The following is a 25,626-nucleotide window of genomic DNA, read 5'->3' on the forward strand; positions in this document are numbered from 1 at the left end:
GTTGAGTTTTAAGGTATTTTTTCCCCATAAGGATGTATGGAAAACCTGTTAATGCGTTCCATGGTCCTGTGGAACTGCATATATTTTAGGCTAAGGTAAAATAATGGGGTGGTTTTTGACACTTATACACTAAAAATAACACAAATATAATATAAAAAACTGAAATACAATTTAAAAGCAGTTATAAAAAATATTAAAATACAATAAACCTGCACTTTACCTTTACTTCTTTATTGTTTCCTTATACGTCTTAATTAGTGGAGAGAACTTATGAGCAGTAATAATTAAGAGAGTTTTAGTGTTCCTGTGCTGTTCTTTTAATACATTGTCACATTAAGCTTTTTTTAGACTCTCTTGGAAAAGCTGATTTTCACAATTTCTCAGAACCCTGAGCTATAACACAAGTAAAACAGGAGGAAAATCCATATGAACACAGATACATGTGAAGCTTTCAGAGAGGATTTGACAGTTATTCCACACAAATGTAGATTCGTCTTGTATTCGCACTTTGATGATGTTTTACCGCACCGCTCAAGCCGAGCGCTGAACAAAGCAGCAGTCGCACACATATTGAGTTTAAGGGAAACGTTGAGTTTAAGGGTACAGATTTCTTGACGAAAGGTGTTAAGTTTCAAAGATTTTGAGTTTAGGGGACATTGAGTTACAAGGTACCACTGTATATAATAATATATATTATAATAATAATAATATATTTATAATTTTGCTGTCAGCAATTGTAATTTTACTTTAAAATGACATTAGTTTTTACTTCAGATCAACCATGTTGACGTTTATAACATGGAATATAAGCTATTTTCAATTGTATGCAAATGTACATTATTATGAGTTTTCAAGTCAACATGGGAGCATTTCCACATTAGATGTGCACATTTAGCACAATGTATTTAAAAACTGAGACCATATACTTTAGTATCTACTATTAGTATTAGAAGTGGTAAGGGTCAACAGTGATAGCTTTCAGTGCTAAATTCAGTAGTCCCATTATTTAACCCCTGAGCAGCACGTGCCCCAAAAGGTTTTAAAATGCACACTGGTAAATATTTATAGATCCTGGTATTTGTAATTATTAACAACTTGTAGAAATGCTACTGGGTCAATTCATGTTGGACATTAAAATGATTTGCTAAATATGTTTTTGTTTATTAGATTGATCATTTGTATCATATCATTTTGTACCTACAGTATTGTGAAATACATCATGAAGGCAATAACAAACATTTTGCAATTTGTCAACTCACTCTGATCTTCCCACTTTTACATATTACTGACTGAGCTCTTTTTCAACCATAATTATTCAGTTCTGCTGTGTCACCGAGGTTATGCCATCTCAAAGAAAAAGGGTGGGATTCCACGAATGTTAAAGCATAATCTTTTAAGTCATTCCTGTGGTGGTATCCTTAACTTGCATGCCAGTGAGAGTATGAATGTAGGTTAAAGGTGGCACTTGGGCAAAGATCAATCACTGACAGCCTATTTAAGTCTCTTCAGAAGATAAAGTCATAGAGTTTACACTGTCCCGCTTAATAATGGGTGCCTTTATAGAAGAAGTTTGGAGCTATCGGAATCTGCTCATTATTATTCTCACACCACTGTTACTGCTACCACTGCCTCTGGTCATCAAGACACAAGTAAGTCTACAAGAGATGCATAGAGGAGTTCAACCAGGATAAAGTCATGTCATTTAAAGTGAAGTCAATTCTTAGTTATATGTAAGGCATCCAAGTACTTAAATAGTTTGTAATATTTTTTCCAATTAGGAATTTATATGCTTTACATAGAAGTTTAATACAATTCAGATTAAACTAAACACATCAATCGTAATTATGGCTATATGGAATATAAAACGTTGTGACTGAATTGCAGTTTAACTGTACATGCTCACCCACACAAGCTCTAAAAAGATATCACACAAAATGTACATGCTGAATATTTACCGGATATTATAAAATACACTTGTGAATTGTACATGTTATTGAATACTTCTTTATACATTTTGAGTACCACACTCAATGAGCTCAATAGAATGACCCATTCACAAATGTTTACAAAGGCAGACATGAATATGTTCTTGATTTTATACCCCTGTGGCAATGGGACTGAATAAAACACCTAAATTCAATTATTAAGAAATGTGTCCCAAGACTTTTGTCTATACAGTGCATCATACCATGAGTATTGTACTAAATGTAAGTTATTACTGCAAAAACACATTGAAATATACAAGGTAAAAATTCAACATATTGGGTATTTTTGCTATTACATATAGTATTGCTGTTTAAAATTAGTAAAATAGTGAATGTGTATGAATGTAATTGGACATGCTTAAAATACTCCTCATGACATTTTCCCTGTCTTTTATGTATTTTAAATGAATTTGGGTTACATATTTTAATGAATATGCTGGTCCCAAAACAAGACTACACTATGTACAATAAGCTATAATTCTATAAGCTGTAATTATATTCTGTAAGATTTTCAGTGGCTATACTGTAAACGATCATGTATCATCCTTTAGGTGGCTCAATGTGCGTTTACAATGTTACTGATGGCAGTGTACTGGATGACAGAAGCATTGCCTCTTTCTATAACTGCACTTCTTCCAGCATTGCTCTTTCCTTTCTTCGGCATAATGAAATCATCAGTGGTAACCATTACTCACTTAAACTTTATAACATGCACCTTTTTTAGAAAATGTATGCACTTGACTGTCAATCAATTATCCTGAACTCTCAAAAATATAAGTATTAGTTAAAACCAAAAAAGGATTTTTACTGGTTGGTTCAACAGGGAACTCTGTTGAAAGTTAATGATTCTTCACATCAAACTTATGAAAAGTTTTAACAGCATTGTTATAAAACCAAACATAAAACGTATTGAATAAAACATACAAGGATAAATACTAAACAGTGAGCAAATAATGACCAAACAAGACTAAACAGTAACCAATCAGTTGTTGTTTGTTCATTATTATTCAAGAACTTTAACACATCTGTTGCATAGTGATAGTTACAAGCTACAGATTTGGCTGCTATTTTACCAAAATCTTCAGTATTTGCACAATTTTGGAACTGTGCTGACCTGGATCTAGCTAGCTAGATAAATAACAGAAAATACATAACCATAATAACATTACATTAACCATAATATAACATTAACACAAACTAGTGCAGATACTTGCACACTAAACCTGTAAAAGAATGACTACATTTATTTACTGTATACCCAAAATGTCTAAGAAATATAGTAGCAGTTTAGAGTCATTTTAGCTTAATCATTTTGGTACCTAAAATTAGCACCACATGCTACATATTATAGTCTTATTGATACAGCTACACGCTTGACTTTACCTTCTACTACTTACAAAAAGTAAATAACAAGGTGATTTGGTTTTTAATTTACTATGTGAAAATTGGAATACTTAAATCAATGTTTATTAAAAATGAATGTATTTGACCTAAGCTTGCAGTAATCAAACTTTAGCTAGCCACTACAACACCTACTTGTTTCTACACTCACTGTTTATTTTATCAGCTCCACTTACCATATAGAAGCACTTTGTAGTTCTGCAATTACTGACTGTAGTCCATCTATTTCTCTGCATACTTTTTTAGCCTGCTTTCACCCTGTTCTTCAATGGTCAGGACCCCCACAGGGCCACCACAGAGCAGGTATTATTTAGGTGGTGGATCATTCTTAGCACTGCAGTGACACTGACATGGTGGTGGTGTGTTAGTGTGTGTTGTGCTGGTATGAGTGGATCAGACACAGCAGCGCTGCTGGAGTTTTTAAATACTGTGTCCACTCTATTAGACACTCCTACCTAGTTGGTCCACCTTGTAGATGTAAAGTCAGAGACGATCGCTCATCTATTGCTGCTGTTTGAGTTGGTTATTTTCTAGACCTTCATCAGTGGTCACAGGACGCTGCCTACGGGCCGCTGTTGGCTGGATATCTTTTTGGTTGGTGGACTATTCTCAGTCCAGTAGTGACAGTGAGGTGTTTAAAAACTCCATCAGCATTGCTGTGTCTTATCCACTCATACCAGCACAACACACACTAACACACCACCACCATGTCAGTGTCACTGCAGTGCTGAGAAGGATCCACCACCCAAATAATACCTACTCTGTGGTGGTCCTGTGAGAGTCCTGATCATTGAAGAACAGCATAAAAGGGGGCTAACAAAGCATGCAGAGAAACAGTTCTACAGTCAGTAATTGTAGAACTACAAAGTGCTTCTATATGGTAAGTGAAGCCAATAAAATGGACTGTGAGTGTAGAAACAAGGAGGTGGTTTTAATGTTATGGCTGATCGGTGTATATTTATAATGTTAGGTAGCTTGTTGCTAACTAGGCAGCTAAACAAGTCTTATTTGTTTACCTGTAAACAGAAGTTTGATCAGTGATTATTAATTCAGACAAGTAACAACTTTTTGTAGGCCAAAAGAACCATCCACACATAAAATAGACCAATTAAATATTTATAGAGCAATAATTAGTAATTAAGCATTTAGAAATATATTAATGTATATTTATCATTATTGTTACACTGTATTTATTAGTGGCCGTGAATTTATTACTGCACCTTTAAAGACACATCTTTGTATGCAGGTTGCTACAATGTATTTCAAAGACTTCCACTTACTTCTGCTTGGGGTCATCTGTCTGGCAACCTCTATTGAGAAGTGGGCTCTCCACCGTCGAATTGCCCTCAGACTGGTCACAATGGTTGGAGTAAACCCTGGCATGTGTGTCTTTATTTTCTTATTTTCTGTTCTTGTTCCCATTTTTCCTCAGGCAAATATGACATTAAAAGTGTTTTGATGAGACACTGTACTGCATAACATCCATGCAGGACTTTGATGTTCAGTGACTGATTAATACAAGCTGCACTGCTGAGAAATATACTGAGAAAAAAACTGTACATGAATATTCTCAAAGAATTAATCTTTGGACAGTTGTTGACTTAATCTGAAGTATTTACAGCAGCATATTTAACCTTAAGGTCAGGTTAGTGTCACCCTCATAAAAAATCTGAGATGCAGATTTTTACAATCTGTTAATATGGCGTTTTAGCAGTAGTGAACTGTAACTCCTGAACATTGACCCTTTGACTCTCTCCCTTCTCTTGTCTGAGAACATAAGAACATGAGCATAGTTTACAGTGTTCTTTCCTAAAGTACTGTAAAAAATAAAAACCAAACATTAGGATGATAGTTCAGCCTTAGTAATGCAACAAGCAAACAGCACAGAGAGGGTTATCACCTAAACAAAACAGCTCTTTTCATAAGCTAAATGCAACTCCTCTTTATAAATAATATTATCATGACACAAGCTCTGTATGCAGTACACTGCGCCTGTGTCTCCACAGCGGGTGGAACATGTCATGAAGTTAGCAATAACCCATTTAGAGAGAAGATATTATTGGCCAATTTTACTGTCATTTAAAATTGGTCTCTCACTGAATTACTACTACTTGGTCCTAAATTTATACCTGTCACCAATCACCAACCTACTTTCCAGCAACAGCATAGGCGGCGCAGTTTTGATAGGGGGACAAAGCGGCTTCTTTAATCTAACTCTTCACATTCCAACACAAACTGAATAGGCAGGTATAAAGGATATATTTGCTTAGATTTGTTTTTGTTGATTGTCAAATTAAGAGTAGACAAAATAAAATTAGAACTGTCATAAGCTTAAGTGCAGTTTCCCTCTGTATTTTAGGGAGATAAATCAAATTTTTTAAATATTTAAAAGCTTTTAGCAGAAGCATTACAGTATTAACTATGCAAAATGCATTTTAAAACAGGGTAATTGGCCGCAAAAAGATTAAAAACCCTTGGTTTGCAGTACAGTTTATAGCCCTGATTCGAAGCTAATATGTTTAAAATCTTATACATGCATTTTGTCTCACTCCAGGTTGATGCTGGGCTTTATGGTAGGCTGCGCATTTCTATCTATGTGGCTAAGCAACACCTCCACAGTGGCCATGGTGATGCCAATAGCAGAGGCAGTTATGCAGCAGGTCATGAGTGCAGAGAGCCAGGTCTGCAGCAAGCAGGAAAAAGCACTGAATGGCATCTGCAATACTGCCCTTCAGCTGGAGGAAGGTCAGTTATTTAGACCATAATACAAACTAGAAATATACTTTTTCAATTATATACTTGTACAATTGCAACTGCAAATAAAATATTCAACCCCCAAAGAAAACATTATCTATAACTTTTCTGCAGAGCTTGATTTCGCTTCAATTTCAGCTAATAAAAATTAATAATGTACTTTTTTAGAGTAGCAGAATATTTTGTTAATACGGCCATGTCACAATTATTCAACCCTACATAATACTGCTGATTTTAAAACCTACAGCTAGTTTGTATGACCTAAAGTTGAATTACAACACAGTAACTATTGGGAAACCATTGGGAATCAATAACAATCCTTAATTTCCTGTGATGTTTTATATAAACACCACCCAGAGATTTGTTCTAGGTGTGCTGCAACCATGGTAAAAACTAGGGAGCTGTGACAAAAGGGAAATTATTTCATTTCACCAAAAGGGTAATGATTGGAACAGTTTGGTCATATAAATCAGCAATCTCTCTGGTTTAAGAAAGGCAATTCTTATGACTTATGATTGTATTATTTCATTCAGTTCTATACACATCAACAATATGTTTTATGGTGAGGGTTTGAATAAGGTGAGAGGGTTTTGATTGCTACTGTAAATCTATTGTTTGAATTCACAGACGCTACAGATGAGTGTGAAAAGGCCACAGATGTCAAAGCAGATGTGAAGAGGTGACCAATGGTTCTTTTTTTTAACATATTGTAGTTATATAAAAAGGTTATTGACTAATGTTTATGATGCCTATTCCTCCATGTAGCCCAGAGCCAGAGATAAAGGAAGTGACTGTTACTGTTTTTGATCAAGCTCATTCCACAGAAGTAAGTAACAAAACACACACACATACACAAGCCGAAAACCAAAACATGCTGCACTGATACATTTCTATAGGACTAATTTTCAATTACCATATATCAACATCAAAAGAGCTTTGATTATAAGCACTTTGAAATATCAGAGCAACATCTGGCATTGAACAGAGGTCTCAAAAGAAAGCTCACTGACATGTTTGAATGGACACTTTATTGGATAGTCACCCCACCAAAAGCACAACTACAAAAAATAACCATAGCCTTAAGCAAGCATTTCTATGATCCAGTTGGTTGTGATATGGTCAAAGTACCGGGCATGCAATGTCCATTCGAGGCAACGGTGATGAAAGATGTTCACCCTGTGCATGATACTGGCCAACACCTCCCATGTTTCACAGGTGTAGGTTGCCATTGGGAAGATAATCAATACATAGAGGTGAAGCTTGTTGTTAAGGGCAGTGATAGCTCAGTGGTTAAGGTACTGGACTAGTAAACAGAAGGTTGCCGGTTCAAGCCCCGCCACCACCAAGTTGCCACTGTTGGGTCCCTGAGCAAGGCCCTTAACCCTCAGTTGCTCATTGTGTAAGTCGCTTTGGATAAAAGCGTCTGCTAAATGCTGAAAATGTAAATGTAAATGTTAAGCGATATAGATGTTGATGACCAGACGTATTTACATATTTGCTGAAATACAGAAGAGCCCTTGCAGTAAGCACTAAACACCTTTAGTGTCTTTATCCCTTTCCTTTCCAACAGCACCATTCTACGTAATGAAACTTTATAGCTTCTTCATGGCCTTACCTATCCACATTGATCTTTGGGACAATTGCTTGTTTGCCATCATGCATTACTTTGGACCTGTCTGGACTAATTTGTAAACCAGCTCTCAGTGATGTTAGCATGTGGTGCTCATCCTCTGCTAAGGAAGGTGGTCCTCTGCTAAGTCGAGCTCTGCAAGGTGACCATGCCAATATATGCCTGCATTTGGATTTGCCAGAGCTTTCCTCATCACAAAATCAAGTGCCATCAGGTACTGGAAGAGTGATGAGATGCAGCCTTGTTTGACAGGTTTCAATGGCAAAGAACTCAGTGTGACCCAACTTAAGTGGTGGTTGAGTAATGAGAAAACCAAGATGTTTTGTTTAGATAGATGGAGGATAGACACTGTTAAATGCGTATGGTGTATGGAATTAATTTAAAGGGACTTTTTGTACTCAACACACTGTTCAGTGATGTTTTTGATAACTGGATGATCATCCTTGGTGAAAGCCTGCCTGTTCTGCTCACAGATATTAGTGAGCAGTGGCTTGTTTTTGGCATTTTGTATCTTCATGGCTATTCAGACTTCCTGCTCTGATAGGTCACCTATTTTCACCTGTAGCTCTTCTTGGGCTTCCTCTGTTTTAAAATGGTCAGAAGTAGCTTGCTGTTTTTGGACTTGATTGAGGAGGGCGCCGACTTGAGACCAAAAGCCAGCTGCGTGAAGCATGGCGAAGAGGCATCAGGAGTCAGCTGCGTGGAGCCTGGCGAAGAGGCTTCGGGAGTCAGCTGCGTGGACCCTTGAGAAGAGGCATCCGGAGTCAGCTTCGCGAGGACACTGGAGAGACTTCTTGAATCAGCTGTGAGGACCCTTGAGAAGAGGCGTCCGGAATAAGCTGCGAAAACACTGGAGAAATGTCATTAATCAGCTGCAAGGACCCTGCAGAGGTGTCCGGAATCAGCTGTGAAAACCCTTGAGAAACTTCTTGAATCAGCTGCTTGGACCCTGGAGAGGTGTCTGGAATCAGCTGCGAGAACACTGGAGAACCTTCATGAATCAGCTGCTTAGAACCTGGTGAGGCTTCTTGAATCAGCTGCTTGGAACCTGGTGAGGCTTCTTGAATCAGCTGCTTGGAACCTGGTGAGGCTTCTTGAATCAGCTGCTTGGAACCTGGTGAGGTTTCTTGAATCAGCTGCATGGAACCTGGTGAGGCTTCTTGAATCAGCTGCTTGGAACCTGAAGAGGCTTCTTGAATCAGCTGCTTGGAACCTGGTGAGGTTTCTTGAATCAGCTGCATGGAACCTGGTGAGGCTTCTTGAATCAGCTGCTTGGAACCTGAAGAGGCTTCTTGAATCAGCTGCTTGGAACCTGGTGAGGCTTCTTGAATCAGCTGCTTGGAACCTGGTGAGGCTTCTTGAATCAGCTTCTTGGAACCTGGTGAGGCTTCTTGAATCAGCTTCTTGGAACCTGGTAAGGCTTCTTGAATCAGCTGCTTGGAACCTGGTGAGGTTTCTTGAATCAGCTGAACTCGACACAGTTGCTGGACAAACTTGAACTGGCGAACATGAACCTAACCGAACTGGCAGAGGACGGACGTATACCTGAGCAGATAAACACTCAGACTGACTAGGAGACAATGAAACAAACGAAACCGTCAGAGGACTGACCCGAACCTGAGTACCTGGAACTGGAGCCGGCGAACAAACAGAAGGACCCCTAAAGCCTTTGGGGTCACTACAAGGAGCATTACTAAACAAACGATCCTGAGTGGCTCCTAACATGGATGTGGGACGGTCACGAGCATTAATAGCGGGCACTGGCACCCGGACCACATCAGCAGTGGGCACCGGGGGAAATTCAACCTCCCCAGTGGGCACTGGATGCCGGGTATAAGCTGCAGTGGGTGCTTTGCTGCGTGTAGCGTCTCCAATGGGTATGGGAGGTTGAGTGAACTTCTCTATACCAAACCCATAAGGGTTTCTACCTGGAAATTTGGCTCTCATGAGGCCCTCAAAATCCTTAACCGAGTTCAGCCCAACTCCCGTCAGACCAAAGCTGCCTAGCCCATTCACGAGCAGCACCCCTCAGCCAAGACATCATAAACAGACCTTGTCTGTTTCAGCTGGCTGGGGGTCCAGAAGGTTCTGCAGGTAGAGCTGGCTCTGGAGAAGGAAGCCTTCAACACTGTTGTTGCTTCCATCATAAGGAGCCGGCCTACTAAGCGGGAAGACCTGAGGAAACCTCATAGAGCCAAAATCCGGGAATACCTGAACAAAAGGCATCTCGCTGTGTCCTAACAGGGGAACTATTATGTCACACGTGGCTAAGGCTGAGACAAAGGGGCGGACACACACGCAGAGATGCAAAACAAAAACTAATATTTATTTACACCAAAGGACAAACAAGGAGAAACAAAACTAAACACAGCTAAACAAGGCTAATATTGCAAAATTAGGCTAAATAGGCAAAACTACGAAAACATGGCAAACAAAAATGGCAAACTGAAACAAAACATACCAAGGAGCATGGAGCAAGGAACATGGCTAGTAACATGGAGCTAGGAACATGGCTAGTAACAAGAGCTAGGAACATGGCTAGTAACAAGAGCTAGGAACATGGCTAATAACTAGAGCTAGGAACATGACTTAGTAGTAAGAGCTAGAAACATGGCGTCACAAGAGCTAGAAACATGACTTAACATGACTTAACAAAAGCCAAACAAAGCCAAAATAGTTCCCGCCGACTGCTCAAAAGCTCCTGTCTTAAATAAGGAGCAGCTGGAGCTAATTAGTTCCGGTGAACTAATAGTGAGAGAGGGGGTGTGGCAGGAGACAGAGTGTGCTCACGGAGAGGGGGGCGTGGTACACAGAGGGTTCAAGTGTGACACCTACATTCTGCTAAAATTGTTCAAAAGAGATTTGATGAACATCTGGATGATGTCAAGAGCCGCCCTGGCCTTCCCAATCACCTACCCAATTATTAAACTTTTATAATTAAAAATAAATAAATAAATAAAGTGGAGACTTCATTTCTCAAAGAACTAGAACTTAGTATTTTGGATAAATGCTTATCTGACCACTAATCATTCAAGACCTCCATGTAAGCATTTCAAGAAAAAAATAAAGCTGCTCTGGAGAAAAGGGTGGCCCAACATCCTTGGTATTAATATATTATTATGGGTTCTTGTTATCCTTTTATCCCATGCATCTTTATTGAATATATTTGTTGATGTTAGACAATTCTCTAGATGTTCTTTCCCTCTGTTTATCCATCAGACTCCACCAAGTTCTCCATCACACCCAGAAGACAGAACTCATCGAGACCAAATGATGTGTAAAAGTTTGTCTCTGGCTATTGCCTACTCTGCAAACATAGGGGGACTGACTACTCTGCCAGGAACATCCTCAAATCTTATCTTTGCTGAATATATTCATCAGTAAGTTTTCTCAGACTGCAGGTCATACCTGTGTGTGACACTGAATTTTGTGTTTGCATTTGGCCATTTATGGATTTTCATTTGGGGATTTCTTTGCCCTGCAGGAAAGTAAATATTAATGTTTAACTTTACAGATTCTACCCCGATTGCAAGTCCATCAATTTTGGAAACTGGTTTATTTTCTCCCTGCCTGTCTGTATCATTGTCCTTTTTCTGGCTTGGATATGGTTACACTGGCTGTTTCTGGGCTCCAAGTAAGTGTGCTGATTTTCCATATTTATAATCTATTCATAGCAGTTGTTTGTAGATCTCCTAGTTTATTTTTTCTTGGTTACCCATTTATTTTACATAAATTATTATGTTAAATATAATTAAGCGAGTAGTGAGAACGGCAGAGGTAATCCATGACCAGTGACTTTATGTCATTAATTAAAATACACTTATTTTGACTAGGAACACCTACCTTGCATATACACTCTCTTAAAAGTTGATCAGGTGCACCAACCCAACAGGAGCACTATATACAGTGCTCTTTTTTGTTCTTGCTCTTTTTCTATGTCTTTTTTTTTTTCATCTTACAACCCGAAATTTAAGGCCACAAAATATCTTTCTTTAGCTTTATTTATTGATTTATTTAATTATTTATTTAGCCTTACAACATTTAAGTAATGAGAAAAAAGGACACTGGTCTGACAATTAATATAAAAAATTTTAAAACTACAATAAGAGAGTAGGTAAAGTGATCAGTTCAATGATTTTGTAGAGCACATTTTGCTATTATTACAGCCATCGGTTTGTTTGGAAATGTTACTTTGCACCTAGATCATGGAATATTTGCCAGTTCTTCTTTGCAGAATTGTTTGTTTTCAGTCAAATGTCATGGTGACCAGCAATGCACTGCCCTTTTCAAGTCCATCCACAGACTTGATGTTTTAGTTCAGGGTTCTGACTTGGCCACTAAATAATATTTACTTTCCTTCAGTCACTGCTGTGTTTTTTTTGTTGTGACCTTAGGGTCATTGTTGTGCTGGAGGGTGAACCTTTTGCTCATCAGCTTCTTTCTTGCCACCTTGCCATACAGGCTGGCTTTGTGTAAAGCTTGTGAGATTGTTGTCATATTCACAGACTAAACAGTATCGGCCATGCAGACTTGTTGCCATTGGTTTCCTTATAGCTTCTCTGATCAATATGTTTTAGTTGGAGAAACTGCCCAATCTTGGCAAGGTGTTGGTGGTGCCATACTTGATAGGGTAGGGACTGGGATTTCGTTATGGTATAATGCTTTTCTATAGGCAATGTAAATATTGCTATAAAGTTCAGCATATAATAAACTGGAGATTGCATAGTTCGTTATCTAGGGATAAAAATGCATTGATCTCAAGATTTAGAATTGAGCTACCTGGCCTGCTACACCTATTACTCCCCAGTGCACTTCTAATGTGCAAGTCAGTAATAAGATACAAATGTATGGAGCTATGCTCTACCCAGACCTTTGTGAGGTTTTTGGTGAAGAGCAACAGTACAACTATTATTCATGCCTTTACTTGAATTTAAATGGCAAATGACACAAGGTGTCAGTAAGTCCAGGTGCCGAGCAGGAGAAAACTCTTCAGAACCACTCTGACATCTAAAAGTCTCTTTGTGGCGTACACAGATAAACATCAGTCACTATCCTAATCTAATCGCATATGTATCCATCTTCCTAACTGTGTACAATTACTGAATTTTTTGCTATGCATAATTTATCAGCGCCCACTTAATATAAATACATAATATAAACGAAAGGGCCCACCATAGCAACACATAGATATTTTCTTCTTTAGTAATTTGCTTAATTACACTTCTTTTTTGCCATTTTCCCTTTTTTCCCCAGACTAGTAGTTTTCAATTCCCAAGTGCAATTAACCCGGTGTTGGTACCACCCCTGTGCTGGGTCAAGAGCGCTGCACACTAGCACTTATCCCCTTCCAACACATGTGCAGCCATCTTCCACTTTTTTTTTACACCAGCCAGTGTTAAGCTAGCATATTAGACCTCTGTGCCACCCGAGCATCTGTTAATACACTTCTTATCTTTTATATTTTGGGTTGGGGACTATCTTTAAGCCAGCAGTAACACTAAAGTGCATAAAAACTTCAGCAATGCTTCTGCATATGATATAATCATACTACCTAAGTGCATTATCAAGTCATTATTATGTCAGTCTTAGTGCTGTTCTGGGAACTCTCCACCACCTGAGTACTATGTGGTTAGTGATGGTCCTGTAGTGCACACTTGTCCCTGATGGATGGCAAAAATGTGTACTGCAAGACCATATACAGTGTATCACAAAAGTGAGTACACCCCTCACATTTCTGCAGATATTTAAGTATATCTTTTCATGGGACAACACTGACAAAATGACACTTTGACACAATGAAAAGTAGTCTGTGTGCAGCTTATATAACAGTGTAAATTTATTCTTCCCTCAAAATAACTCAATATACAGCCATTAATGTCTAAACCACCGGCAACAAAAGTGAGTACACCCCTTAGTGAAAGTTCCTGAAGTGTCAATATTTTGTGTGGCCACCATTATTTCCCAGAACTGCCTTAACTCTCCTGGGCATGGAGTTTACCAGAGCTTCACTGGAATGCTTTTTTACTCCTTTATGACGACATCACGGAGCTGGCGGATATTCGAGACTTTGCGCTCCTCCACCTTCCGCTTGAGGATGCCCCAAATATGTTCTATTGGGTTTAGGTCTGGAGACATGCTTGGCCAGTCCATCACCTTTACCCTCAGCCTCTTCAATAAAGCAGTGGTCGTCTTAGAGGTGTGTTTGGGGTCATTATCATGCTGGAACACTGCCCTGCAACCCAGTTTCCGGAGGGAGGGGATCATGCTCTGCTTCAGTATTTCACAGTACATATTGGAGTTCATGTGTCCCTCAATGAAATGTAACTCCCCAACACCTGCTGCACTCATGCAGCCCCAGACCATGGCATTCCCACCACTATGCTTGACTGTAGGCATGACACACTTATTTTTGTACTCCTCACCTGATTGCCGCCACACATGCTTGAGACCATCTGAACCAAACAAATTAATCTTGGTCTCATCAGACCATAGGACATGGTTCCAGTATTCCATGTCCTTTGTTGACATGTCTTCAGCAAACTGTTTGCGGGCTTTCTTGTGTAGAGACTTCAGAAGAGGCTTCCTTCTGGGGTGACAGCCATGCAGACCAATTTGATGTAGTGTGCGGCGTATGGTCTGAGCACTGCCAGGCTGACCCCCCACCTTTTCAATCTCTGCAGCAATGCTGACAGCACTCCTGCGCCTATCTTTCAAAGACAGCAGTTGGATGTGACACTGAGCACGTGCACTCAGCTTCTTTGGACGACCAACGCGAGGTCTGTTCTGAGTGGACCCTGCTCTTTTAAAACGCTGGATGATCTTGGCCACTGTGCTGCAGCTCAGTTTCAGGGTGTTGGCAATCTTCTTGTAGCCTTGGCCATCTTCATGTAGCGCAACAATTCGTCTTTTAAGATCCTCAGAGAGTTCTTTGCCATGAGGTGCCATGTTGGAACTTTCAGTGACCAGTATGAGAGAGTGTGAGAGCTGTACTACTAAATTGAACACACCTGCTCCCTATGCACACCTGAGACCTAGTAACACTTACGAGTCACATGACATTTTGGAGGGAAAATGACAAACAGTGCTCAATTTGGACATTTAGGGGTGTAGTCTCTTAGGGGTGTACTCACTTTTGTTGCCGGTGGTTTAGACATTAATGGCTGTATATTGAGTTATTTTGAGGGAAGAATAAATTTACACTGTTATATAAGCTGCACACAGACTACTTTTCATTGTGTCAAAGTGTCATTTTGTCAGTGTTGTCCCATGAAAAGATATACTTAAATATCTGCAGAAATGTGAGGGGTGTACTCACTTTTGTGATACACTGTATGTATTACATGCTCCTCTATGTTCAATATAGCTTATAAAACAGTTACAACATCACTTTAATATGATAAAGAAATGTGCTTAAGAAAACAGTCCACATTTACATTTTTAATATTCACAGCCTGACATAGTTCTCATTCTTTTACACTATTTTTCTACGTTTTATCTCCTCCAATGCAACACAATTCCTTTAAGATTCCAGTAAGATTCTCTTTAATTATACATATAGCTGGCAAACTAAATATCTGCAATAAGTGACCCTAGACATTACTAGCAAATTTTATATCCTGCCTAACTGAGTATTCCTTGCTGTTTTTCCAGTTTCAATTGTATGCGGCGTTCCAGAGGAGGCGATTCTGAGAGAGAAAAGGCAGCAGCCAAGCATATCCGAGATCAGTATAATGCACTGGGACGTATAAGGTTAGGCAGTTTTAAATAATCTTACATTTAATGTGTAATGTGCTTTTAAGTGTTTGATGTTAAATATGTGGCACTAGATTTCATGTCTAAAATGTGTTTCAATCCCTAAACACTTTAAAGTAAAATTTTACAGATTTAAATTTATAATTATTTAATTGGTCTTTTTTTTTTTAGATTTTTTTTTAGATTTTACATCCATAACATGTCTACTTTTACCATATTACAATAACTGTACCATCAAACCTTACTGTTTTAGTACAGTGGTGATCTTTCTCTTTCTAATTGCATTAGCTATATGTTATCAACTTTGAATAAATCTTATTGTAAATCCTTATACAGCGGTACCTTGAAACTTAACGTCAATTGGTTCTGGGACTGGCATTGAGTTTGAAAGACGTTGAGTTTCAAGGTATTTTTTCCCATAAGGATGTATGGGAAACCTGTTTATGTGTTCCATGGTTCTGTGGACTTTTAGTTTAAAAGTGAAACAGAGAGGAAAATCAAGCTGAATACAGATACATGTGGAGCTTTCAGAGTGGCTCTGATGGTTACTCCACACAAATGCAGATTTGTCTCATATGCACACTTTGATGGCGTCTTACTGCACCGCTCAAGCTGAGCGCTGAACAAAGGGACTGTTCATTGTAAATTTAAAATTAAATAAATCGCTCAGGTGGCACAGCGGTAAAAACACACGTTGTTCACCAGAGCTGAGATCTCGCCTGTTTAGATAGGGGCGGGATTAAGCCGGATTACTAGTGCGATTACGACCTCTGCTGGCTGGTTGGTGGCGCCTGCACAGAGATGGGAAAGGAGTGCAGTAGAGGGTGTGGCTCTCCGTACACAGAGCTGTACTGCACTGCACTCGTCAAGTGTAGGTGATAAGATGTTCGATTGCTGTGCACATGTAGGATGGGGCGTGGGGCAGCCTTGTCCTCCCCAACCAGGAGCAGGGACCAGCATTAGTGAGAGGATGATTGAGAGGATGATTTGATGCACTAAAGTGGGAGAAAAGGGGGGGGGGGGTAAAATAAATACATTTTAAAAAAACAAACTGAACACGTTGAGTTTAAGGGAAACGTTGAGTTTAAGGGTACCAATTTCTCAACGAAGGGCGTCGAGTTTCAAAGATTTTGAGTTTAGGGGACGTTGAGCTACATGGTACCACTGTATAAGAATATACTCTTAAATAATGTATAGCTACATATATATATATATATATACAGTGTATCACAAAAGTGAGTACACCCCTCACATTTCTGCAGATATTTAAGTATATCTTTTCATTTGACAACACTAACAAAATGACACTTTGACACAATGAAAAGTAGTCTGTGTGCAGCTTATATAACAGTGTAAATTTATTCTTCCCTCAAAATAACTCAATATACAGCCATTAATGTCTAAACCACCGGCAACAAAAGTGAGTACACCCCTTGGTGAAAGTTCCTGAAGTGTCAATATTTTGTGTGGCCACCATTATTTCCCAGAACTGCCTTAACTCTCCTGGGCATGGAGTTTACCAGAGCTTCACAGGTTGCCACTGGAATGCTTTTCCACTCCTCCATGACGACATCACGGAGCTGGCGGATATTCGAGACTTTGCGCTCCTCCACCTTCCGCTTGAGGATGCCCCAAAGATGTTCTATTGGGTTTAGGTCTGGAGACATGCTTGGCCAGTCCATCACCTTTACCCTCAGCCTCTTCAATAAAGCAGTGGTCGTCTTAGAGGTGTGTTTGGGGTCATTATCATGCTGGAATACTGCCCTGCGACCCAGTTTCCGGAGGGAGGGGATCATGCTCTGCTTCAGTATTTCACAGTACATATTGGAGTTCATGTGTCCCTCAATGAAATGTAACTCCCCAACACCTGCTGCACTCATGCAGCCCCAGACCATGGCATTCCCACCACCATGCTTGACTGTAGGCATGACACACTTATCTTTGTACTCCTCACCTGATTGCCGCCACACATGCTTGAGACCATCTGAACCAAACAAATTAATCTTGGTCTCATCAGACCATAGGACATGGTTCCAGTAATCCATGTCCTTTGTTGACATGTCTTCAGCAAACTGTTTGCAGGCTTTCTTGTGTAGAGACTTCAGAAGAGGCTTCCTTCTGGGGTGACAGCCATGCAGACCAATTTGATGTAGTGTGCGGCGTATGGTCTGAGCACTGACAGGCTGACCCTCCACCTTTTCAATCTCTGCAGCAATGCTGACAGCACTCCTGCGCCTATCTTTCAAAGACAGCAGTTGGATGTGACGCTGAGCACGTGCACTCAGCTTCTTTGGACGACCAACGCGAGGTCTGTTCTGAGTGGACCCTGCTCTTTTAAAATGCTGGATGATCTTGGCCACTGTGCTGCAGCTCAGTTTCAGGGTGTTGGCAATCTTCTTGTAGCCTTGGCCATCTTCATGTAGCGCAACAATTCATCTTTTAAGATCCTCAGAGAGTTCTTTGCCATGAGGTGCCATGTTGGAACTTTCAGTGACCAGTATGAGAGAGTGTGAGAGCTGTACTACTACATTGAACACACCTGCTCCCTATGCACACCTGAGACCTAGTAACACTAACGAGTCACATGACATTTTGGAGGGAAAATGACAAGCAGTGCTCAATTTGGACATTTAGGGGTGTAGTCTCTTAGGGGTGTACTCACTTTTGTTGCCGGTGGTTTAGACATTAATGGCTGTATATTGAGTTATTCTGAGGGAAGAATAAATTTATACTGTTATATAAGCTGCACACAGACTACTTTTCATTGTGTCAAAGTGTCATTTTGTCAGTGTTGTCCCATGAAAAGATATACTTAAATATCTGCAGAAATGTGAGGGGTGTACTCACTTTTGTGATACACTGTATATATAGCAGCCACTTCACCTTTAGCCTGTTTTTGGAGTGGAGAACATTAGTAACCTAAGGGTAGCCCATACTGATACTAAGAGAACATGTGAAACTTCTTACAGACAGTAACCAGAGGTAAGAATCGAACCCAGGTCTCCAAGGCTCATGTTGCTATGTAGCACCCACTCTATTAGCATACTAAACTCTTTTCATTTGTATTATCTTGCCTTAAATGAATAATTCATGCATTTTTTTATTACTACGCCTTAAACTGTGTGCATGAACCTGAGAATAGAGAATATCCAGGATAGACAGAGAATGAATGAATTTTTAACGTTACCTCATTTATTTTCTCCCACCAGCCGACAGGAGATGATCACCCTTGTTATTTTTGTGCTGATGGCAGTGCTGTGGTTCATGCGAGATCCTGGCTTCATGCCAGGCTGGGCATCTCTGTTTCCTGAGTAAGTGTGCTGGAATCATACTAGAGTTTCAGTACCATTTATTTATTAACCTTAACAGTAACCTAACATAAAAAAAATTATGTAAATTGGTATGATATAAATACAGCATAGTGTGAGCTCAAAGATCCTTACACTTAACGATACAAGATTATCTGACTGATATTTAAGTATCCAATTATTATACAGACATTAACTGCTAAACGAATGTATTTGACTGTGCCTGATATCATAAAATAATCTTAACTAATAATTTCTGTCTATAGCTACCCAGGATATGCTACTGATGCCACTGTGGCTCTTTTTCTGGGCATGTTGTTTTTCATCATCCCTGCTTCCAAACCAACGTTAGATAACTATGGTATATATTTCTCAAACACAACACAATAAAATGCACATGAGAATTACACAATGAGCTTTAAATGTCTAATTAATGAGATATTAATGATAGTGATTATTGGTCATTATAAGTGCTACAGCCAGCACTATCTAACTGTTTTTCATGTTGTTCTAACAGAGACTTTCATAACATGGAAGGAATTCCAAGCCTGTATGCCATGGGAAATCTGTTTGCTTGTGGGAGGAGGTTTTGCTTTAGCAGAGGGGACTAAGGTAACAACATCTTCATTAAATAATGTATAGTTATTGTTAAAAGTTTAGAAACAATTGACTGGGTCAAAATATACATAAAATTATATTAATAATATGAAGGAGTGGAACTAGTGGAGAATATTTGTGGAGTAGGGGTCATGGTGATGTAAAGCTCACTTGACTGTAGGCAGTGGCACTTTTGTTAAGCAGGTTACAATTCGGGGAGACCTGTTTTGTTTTTCATTTGGTGATTTCTGAATTACATCCAATCTTCGCTGCCTTGGCAAAGAGACGTGTAATGTTTTTACTGGTTTCCAGCTAAGCAGTGTCTTTACTACATGCTTTACAACGCAGTTATCTTGTATTCCTTGTTCCTTGTTCCTGTTCCCATTTACCTGTTCTTCTGATCTGCTGTGGTTGACCTGTTTATTATTACACCGATTAAGCATAACATTATGACCACCTTCCTAATATTGTGTTGGTGCCCATTTAGCTGGAATATTGTTTCCATGAAAGGGTGTACAGACATGTAGGTGGTACGTGTCAAAGTAACATCCACATGGATGGCAGGACCCAAAGTTTCCCAGCAGAACATTGCCCAAAGCATCACACAGCCTCTGCCGGCTTGCCTTCTATCCATAATGCATCCTGGTGCCATGTGTTCCCTAGGTAAGTGCCATGTGTTCCCCAGGCCACCTTCTTCCATTGCTCCGTGGTCCAGTTCTGATGCTCACGTGCCCATTGTTGGCGCTTTTGGCGGTGGACAGGGATCAGCATGGGCGCCCTGACTGGTCTGCAGCTATGCAGCCCCATACATAACAAACTGTGATGCACTGTGTAATCTAACACCTTTCTATCAGAACCAGCATTAACTTCTTCAGCAATTTGAGCTACAGTAGCTTGTCTGTTGGATCGGACCACACGGGCCAGCCTTCGCTCCCAACGTGCATCAATGAGCCTTGGCCGCCCATGACCCTGTCACCGGTTTACCACTGTTCCTTCCTTGGACCACTTTTGATAGATACTGACCACTGCAGACCGTGAACACCCCACAAGAGCTGCAGTGTTGGAGATGCTCTGACCCAGTCGTTTAGCCATCACAATTTGGCCCTTGTCAAACTCCTTACGCTTGCCCATTTTTCCTGTTTCTAACACATTTACTTTGAGGATAAAATGTTCACTTGCTGCCTAATATATCCCACCCACTAACAGGTGCTGTGATGAAGAGATAATATAATAAATAATAAATCTAATTAAATATATGAGTATGAATACATACAGTATATAATTATGTGAAAATGTTTGTAACTCTCAAACCTTGTGCTGCTGATAGACAGAACAGAAGTGTTATTTAGTTTTTAGCACATAGGTGGAGTACATAAATCCCTAGTTTTAATCAAGCCTTCTGCTTTCACATGTCACATCACTATGCTGTTATGTTTGTGATGGTTGGCTGCACAGATGGGTCAGCTTTCTCCAATGCTCTCTTTCTTGTGTCATCTGTAGACTAGCCCCTGATAATGCAATACATGCTGTGCTGTTGTCAATCCATCTTTTTCATTGGTCCTTTCCTCAAGACTTAAAAATCAACAACAAACCATATTCATCCTCTACTATTATATTACTTTTAATAAGTGACATTCCATCACAATTATAATTGACAGGCAAGTAGAACATGTATTGTTCTAATTTTGACTTGTCTGACATCCCTGTGTTGATTTTGTCTTGTTTACGGAGCTGAGAGCTACCACATTTTTCTTCTGAACACATATTTATTGCCAGCTTCAATAATGTTAACAGTTTACAGGAAAGGAACTTCTTTTTAAACTGTTTTAGGAATGTTTTAAAAACAAATTAAAAACAGACCCTGTTCTTTCTAATAGGGTTGGCTCTGTAATGCAGTGTACACCCCTAAGATATATATTCTCAATTAAATTAAGACAATTTTTTCCAAATATCATAAGCCTCGGAGTACTAGAAATGCAAACTATCTAATTGCACAGTAAAACTTTTGAAAATAAATGATTTACTATTACTTATTTTCTTGCCCCCCCAAAACAATTCATTAAAAAGCATTGCTCTCATAAAACCATCAGTTAGGGACAAACATATTACTTAAATGTGGCTGTCTACAAACAAATTTTATTTAAAACACTTAAATGTAAGTAGGGCAATTGTAGCCTAGCGGTTAAGGTACTGGACTAGTAAGTAGAAGGTTGCTGGTTTAAACCCCACCACTGCCAGGTTGTCACTGTTGGGTCCCTGAGCAAAGCCCTTAACCCTCAATTGCTTAGACTGTATACTGTAAGTTGCTTTGTACAACTGTTAAATGCCGAAAATGTAAATGTCAACACAAAAAAACAACAACTGCATCCTGTAGGGCAGCTGTAGCCTAGCGGTTAAGGTACTGGACCAGTAATCAAAAGCTTGCCGGTTGCCACTGTCCCTCAATTGCTTAGATTTTATACTGTCACATTTGTAAGTTGCTTTGGATAAAAGTGTCTGCTAAATGCCAAAAATATAAATGTATAGGAGAATAAAATACTGGATTTTGTTTGATCTGCAAGACTAGTCTTGACTAGACTTGCTGCTGTTGTAAGCTTTCCTAAAATTAAAAACATTTAACTAAGATTTACATAAAAGCAGTCAGCAGTATCATTGCGTCAATCTTTTCACATATTTGCTTTGATTATTAAAATGTGCTTCATAATTGCAATACAAGGCTGTGATTCAGCGTCAATGTGCTTCAAAGCATCCACCCCCTTCCATCACAGCATAAACAGCTCTTTCTGCATGTGCTCGTCTGCCAGCATTACAGACTGAAAATGAATGCTTTTGCATATTAATATGCTTATGCACTTTGTGCACAGGACAACAAGGAAACCGAAGGGGGGCACTGATGCTTCTGCACTCTTTTGATACAGCAATCCAAATGTCATGGCATGTCCAATCTTTAAATAATTAAAGGAAGTCATGCTGTCATTACTGCATGTGGCTTTGACAGGCACAAACTGCAGATTTAGCAATTGAGGGACAGATGAATGCAGCCAAATACAGGAACATTGTTGATAAAACTCTACTCCAGGAAGCATGCAAAATGAAATTGGGACAGAAGTTCTCCTGTTAAAACAACACTAGAGTAAAAGTGCAAGTCTCTGAATATCCCTGAGAGAATTCCAGACTTAAAACCCTGTTGAACATCTGTGTAGAGACCTGAACATGGCAGTTTACAGATGCTTGCCATCTAATCTGAGAGAGATTGGAAAGATCTGCTAGGAAAACTGGTCCAAATCCAGATGTGCAAACCTTATATAGATTCTACAAAATATAAAGGTTCTAAATACTTTTGTAAATTCCAGTTTTTTATTTTTTAATTCTTTAATTTGATTCCTTTTCACTTTTAATAAACTCACTGGTTTCACTTCATCATTTTGGTTGATTACGTGTAGAGTGATGAGTAAAATGGCAATTATATCTTAAAAATCACAATAGTAAACTGTGCAAAAAGTCAAGATGTCTAAATACTTTCTAAATACACTGTTTCAATCTAAGATAAATATATATGTAACACTTCTACCTGTTCTGCCATTCAACCTACAGGTATCTGGTTTATCCTCCTGGGTTGCAGAATTAATGAGTCCACTGGGCAATCTCCCAGTATTGGCCATTGTCACTATTGCCTGTCTGATTGTTACATCCATCACTGAAGTCGCTAGTAATCCAGCCACCATCACCATCTTTCTGCCCATACTCGCTCCGTTGGTAAGTTCGCTTAGAATACAATAGAAAAAGTGTTATTATTATATTTATAATTTGTGTTATAAACATGGCAGTCCTGTGTAATACTGTTTTGTGTGTATGTCTTTGCCAGGCTGAAGCTATCAGTATTAACCCACTCTACATGTTGATACCAGCCACTCTAAGCGTGTCATTTTCCTTTTTACTTCCTGTTTCCAACCCTCCCAATGCCATCGTCTTCGCATATGGGCACCTTAAAATCATGGATATGGTAAGTTTCATTCAATAGTCAAAGGTAAAAGGGTTCTAAAAGTGAATTGTGCTTATTAAGAAGTTAATTTATGATTTTTGTGATTACCTCACACTACAGTTTTCAATGTGTAATTTTTTGTAATGCATGGTTAGCTTAATTCTTATTGTCAGTGCATTATACTATAGAAGAAAGAGGTTGTGGATGACTGCTTAGTGACTGTAAAAAAAAACTCTACTGGGTACAGTAAGAAGTTTCTGAGAATAGGATCACAGCTTCATTTGCATTTTGCTGATAGTTATTTTTTATTTCCCTACAATAAATGCACTTATTTAGATAACAATGACATTTTCAGTGTGATAATAATGCCAGTGTGTAAATTAGCCACTAACATTTTGTTATAACTTTTTCCTGTATTAGTCAAGCAAGTTAATAATCCTAAATCTGACTCTAAGTTAATTATTTAACGTTTTTATCTGTATGAAATTCCATACGAACATGAGATGATAATGAAAGGGTCTATGTTTGCTTTATCTCTCTAGGTAAAAGCAGGGCTGGGCTTGAATGTCATTGGTGTTTTAACAGTGCTGCTGGCTATCAGTACCTGGGGAGTACCAATCTTTGAGCTGGATACTTATCCGGAATGGGCTCCCCCTCATGGCCTAACTAATGCAACCGGGCTGTGAACTGCTACAGCGTACTGATTAGTCTAATAAGCAAGGACTGGTTGAGAAAACAAACCATAAATTAGTAGAAAGGTGCAACTCATCAGGTGGAATTCATCAGGTAACAACTGAAAATGGAAAGTGTACAGTATATTTGTATTATAGCTCATATGTTCCATTTCTTTGCATTATGTGGACTTGTAGTAACTTTAACAGTGGATTATGGATATAAGCATTATTGCACAGTCAGCAAATTCACATTTTGTTACAGTTTTCCATTAGTAGTCCAATATGTTATTTAATGTACAAATAGACAAACCCGTTTCAAAAAAAGGTGGGCCAGTTTATAAAATGCAGTAAAAAAGTACTTGTACTTGTAATTTACTTGTATTTGCTCCCAGTCTTCCTGCCATATGTAGTCAGGTCAACTGGAGCTACTAAAAATTGCCAGGTGTGCGTGTATGTACAGTGTATCACAAAAGTGAGTACACCCCTCACATTTCTGCAGATATTTAAGTATATCTTTTCATGGGACAACACTGACAAAATGACACTTTGACACAATGAAAAGTAGTCTGTGTGCAGCTTATATAACAGTGTAAATTTATTCTTCCCTCAAAATAACTAAATATACAGCCATTAATGTCTAAACCACCGGCAACAAAAGTGAGTACACCCCTAAGTGAAAGTTCCTGAAGTGTCAATATTTTGTGTGGCCACCATTATTTCCCAGAACTGCCTTAACTCTCCTGGGCATGGAGTTTACCAGAGCTTCACAGGTTGCCACTGGAATGCTTTTCCACTCCTCCATGACGACATCACGGAGCTGGCGGATATTCGAGACTTTGCGCTCCTCCACCTTCCGCTTGAGGATGCCCCAAAGATGTTCTATTGGGTTTAGGTCTGGAGACATGCTTGGCCAGTCCATCATCTTTACCCTTAGCCTCTTAAATAAAGCAGTGGTCGTCCTAGAGGTGTGTTTGGGGTCATTATCATGCTGGAACACTGCCCTGCGACCCAGTTTCTGGAGGGAGGGGATCATGCTCTGCTTCAGTATTTCACAGTACATATTGGAGTTCATGTGTCCCTCAATGAAATGTAACTCCCCAACACCTGCTGCACTCATGCAGCCCCAGACCATGGCATTCCCACCACCATGCTTGACTGTAGGCATGACACACTTATCTTTGTACTCCTCACCTGATTGCCGCCACACATGCTTGAGACCGTCTGAACCAAACAAATTAATCTTGGTCTCATCAGACCATAGGACATGGTTCCAGTAATCCATGTCCTTTGTTGACATGTCTTCAGCAAACTGTTTGCGGGCTTTCTTGTGTAGAGACTTCAGAAGAGGCTTCCTTCTGGGGTGACAGCCATGCAGACCAATTTGATGTAGTGTGCGGCGTATGGTCTGAGCACTGACAGGCTGACCCCCCACCTTTTCAATCTCTGCAGCAATGCTGACAGCACTCCTGCACCTATCTTTCAAAGACAGCAGTTGGATGTGACGCTGAGCACGTGCACTCAGCTTCTTTGGACTACCAACGCG

General features: G+C 39.4%; 1 protein-coding gene and 1 long non-coding RNA gene across 2 annotated transcripts; one reads left to right on the top strand and one right to left on the bottom strand.

Annotated features, from left to right (window-relative positions):
* Nucleotides 1–1,547: 1,547 nt before the first annotated feature.
* Nucleotides 1,548–24,454, top strand: slc13a1 (solute carrier family 13 member 1). The gene is made up of 15 exons (XM_063002535.1): nucleotides 1,548–1,649; nucleotides 2,537–2,665; nucleotides 4,633–4,769; nucleotides 5,941–6,131; nucleotides 6,768–6,819; nucleotides 6,906–6,966; nucleotides 10,990–11,150; nucleotides 11,285–11,404; nucleotides 15,421–15,519; nucleotides 18,732–18,833; nucleotides 19,097–19,191; nucleotides 19,348–19,442; nucleotides 23,022–23,183; nucleotides 23,293–23,430; nucleotides 23,952–24,454. The coding sequence occupies exons 1-15, from the start codon at nucleotides 1,548–1,550 to the stop codon at nucleotides 24,093–24,095; spliced, it is 1,788 nt and encodes a 595-aa protein (XP_062858605.1). The 3' UTR covers nucleotides 24,096–24,454.
* LOC134320902 (uncharacterized) lies at nucleotides 15,228–23,176 on the bottom strand. The gene is made up of 3 exons (XR_010013749.1): nucleotides 22,999–23,176; nucleotides 18,710–18,842; nucleotides 15,228–15,455 (listed from the first exon to the last, which is right to left on the bottom strand). It is a non-coding gene; the product is annotated as an uncharacterized LOC134320902 (long non-coding RNA).
* Nucleotides 24,455–25,626: the final 1,172 nt, after the last annotated feature.

The sequence above is a fragment of the Trichomycterus rosablanca genome, chromosome 1 (genome assembly GCF_030014385.1).
Source record: "Trichomycterus rosablanca isolate fTriRos1 chromosome 1, fTriRos1.hap1, whole genome shotgun sequence".
Classification (NCBI taxonomy): domain Eukaryota; kingdom Metazoa; phylum Chordata; class Actinopteri; order Siluriformes; family Trichomycteridae; genus Trichomycterus; species Trichomycterus rosablanca.

Bases quoted from the DNA above. Each gene is read 5' to 3' on its own strand.
- slc13a1 (XM_063002535.1), top strand. From the start codon at position 1,548: ATGGGTGCCTTTATAGAAGAAGTTTGGAGCTATCGGAATCTGCTCATT. The intron at 1,650-2,536 runs GTAAGTCTACAA...ATCATCCTTTAG, and splicing joins CTCTGGTCATCAAGACACAA to GTGGCTCAATGTGCGTTTAC. The intron at 19,443-23,021 runs GTAACAACATCT...TTCAACCTACAG, and splicing joins CTTTAGCAGAGGGGACTAAG to GTATCTGGTTTATCCTCCTG.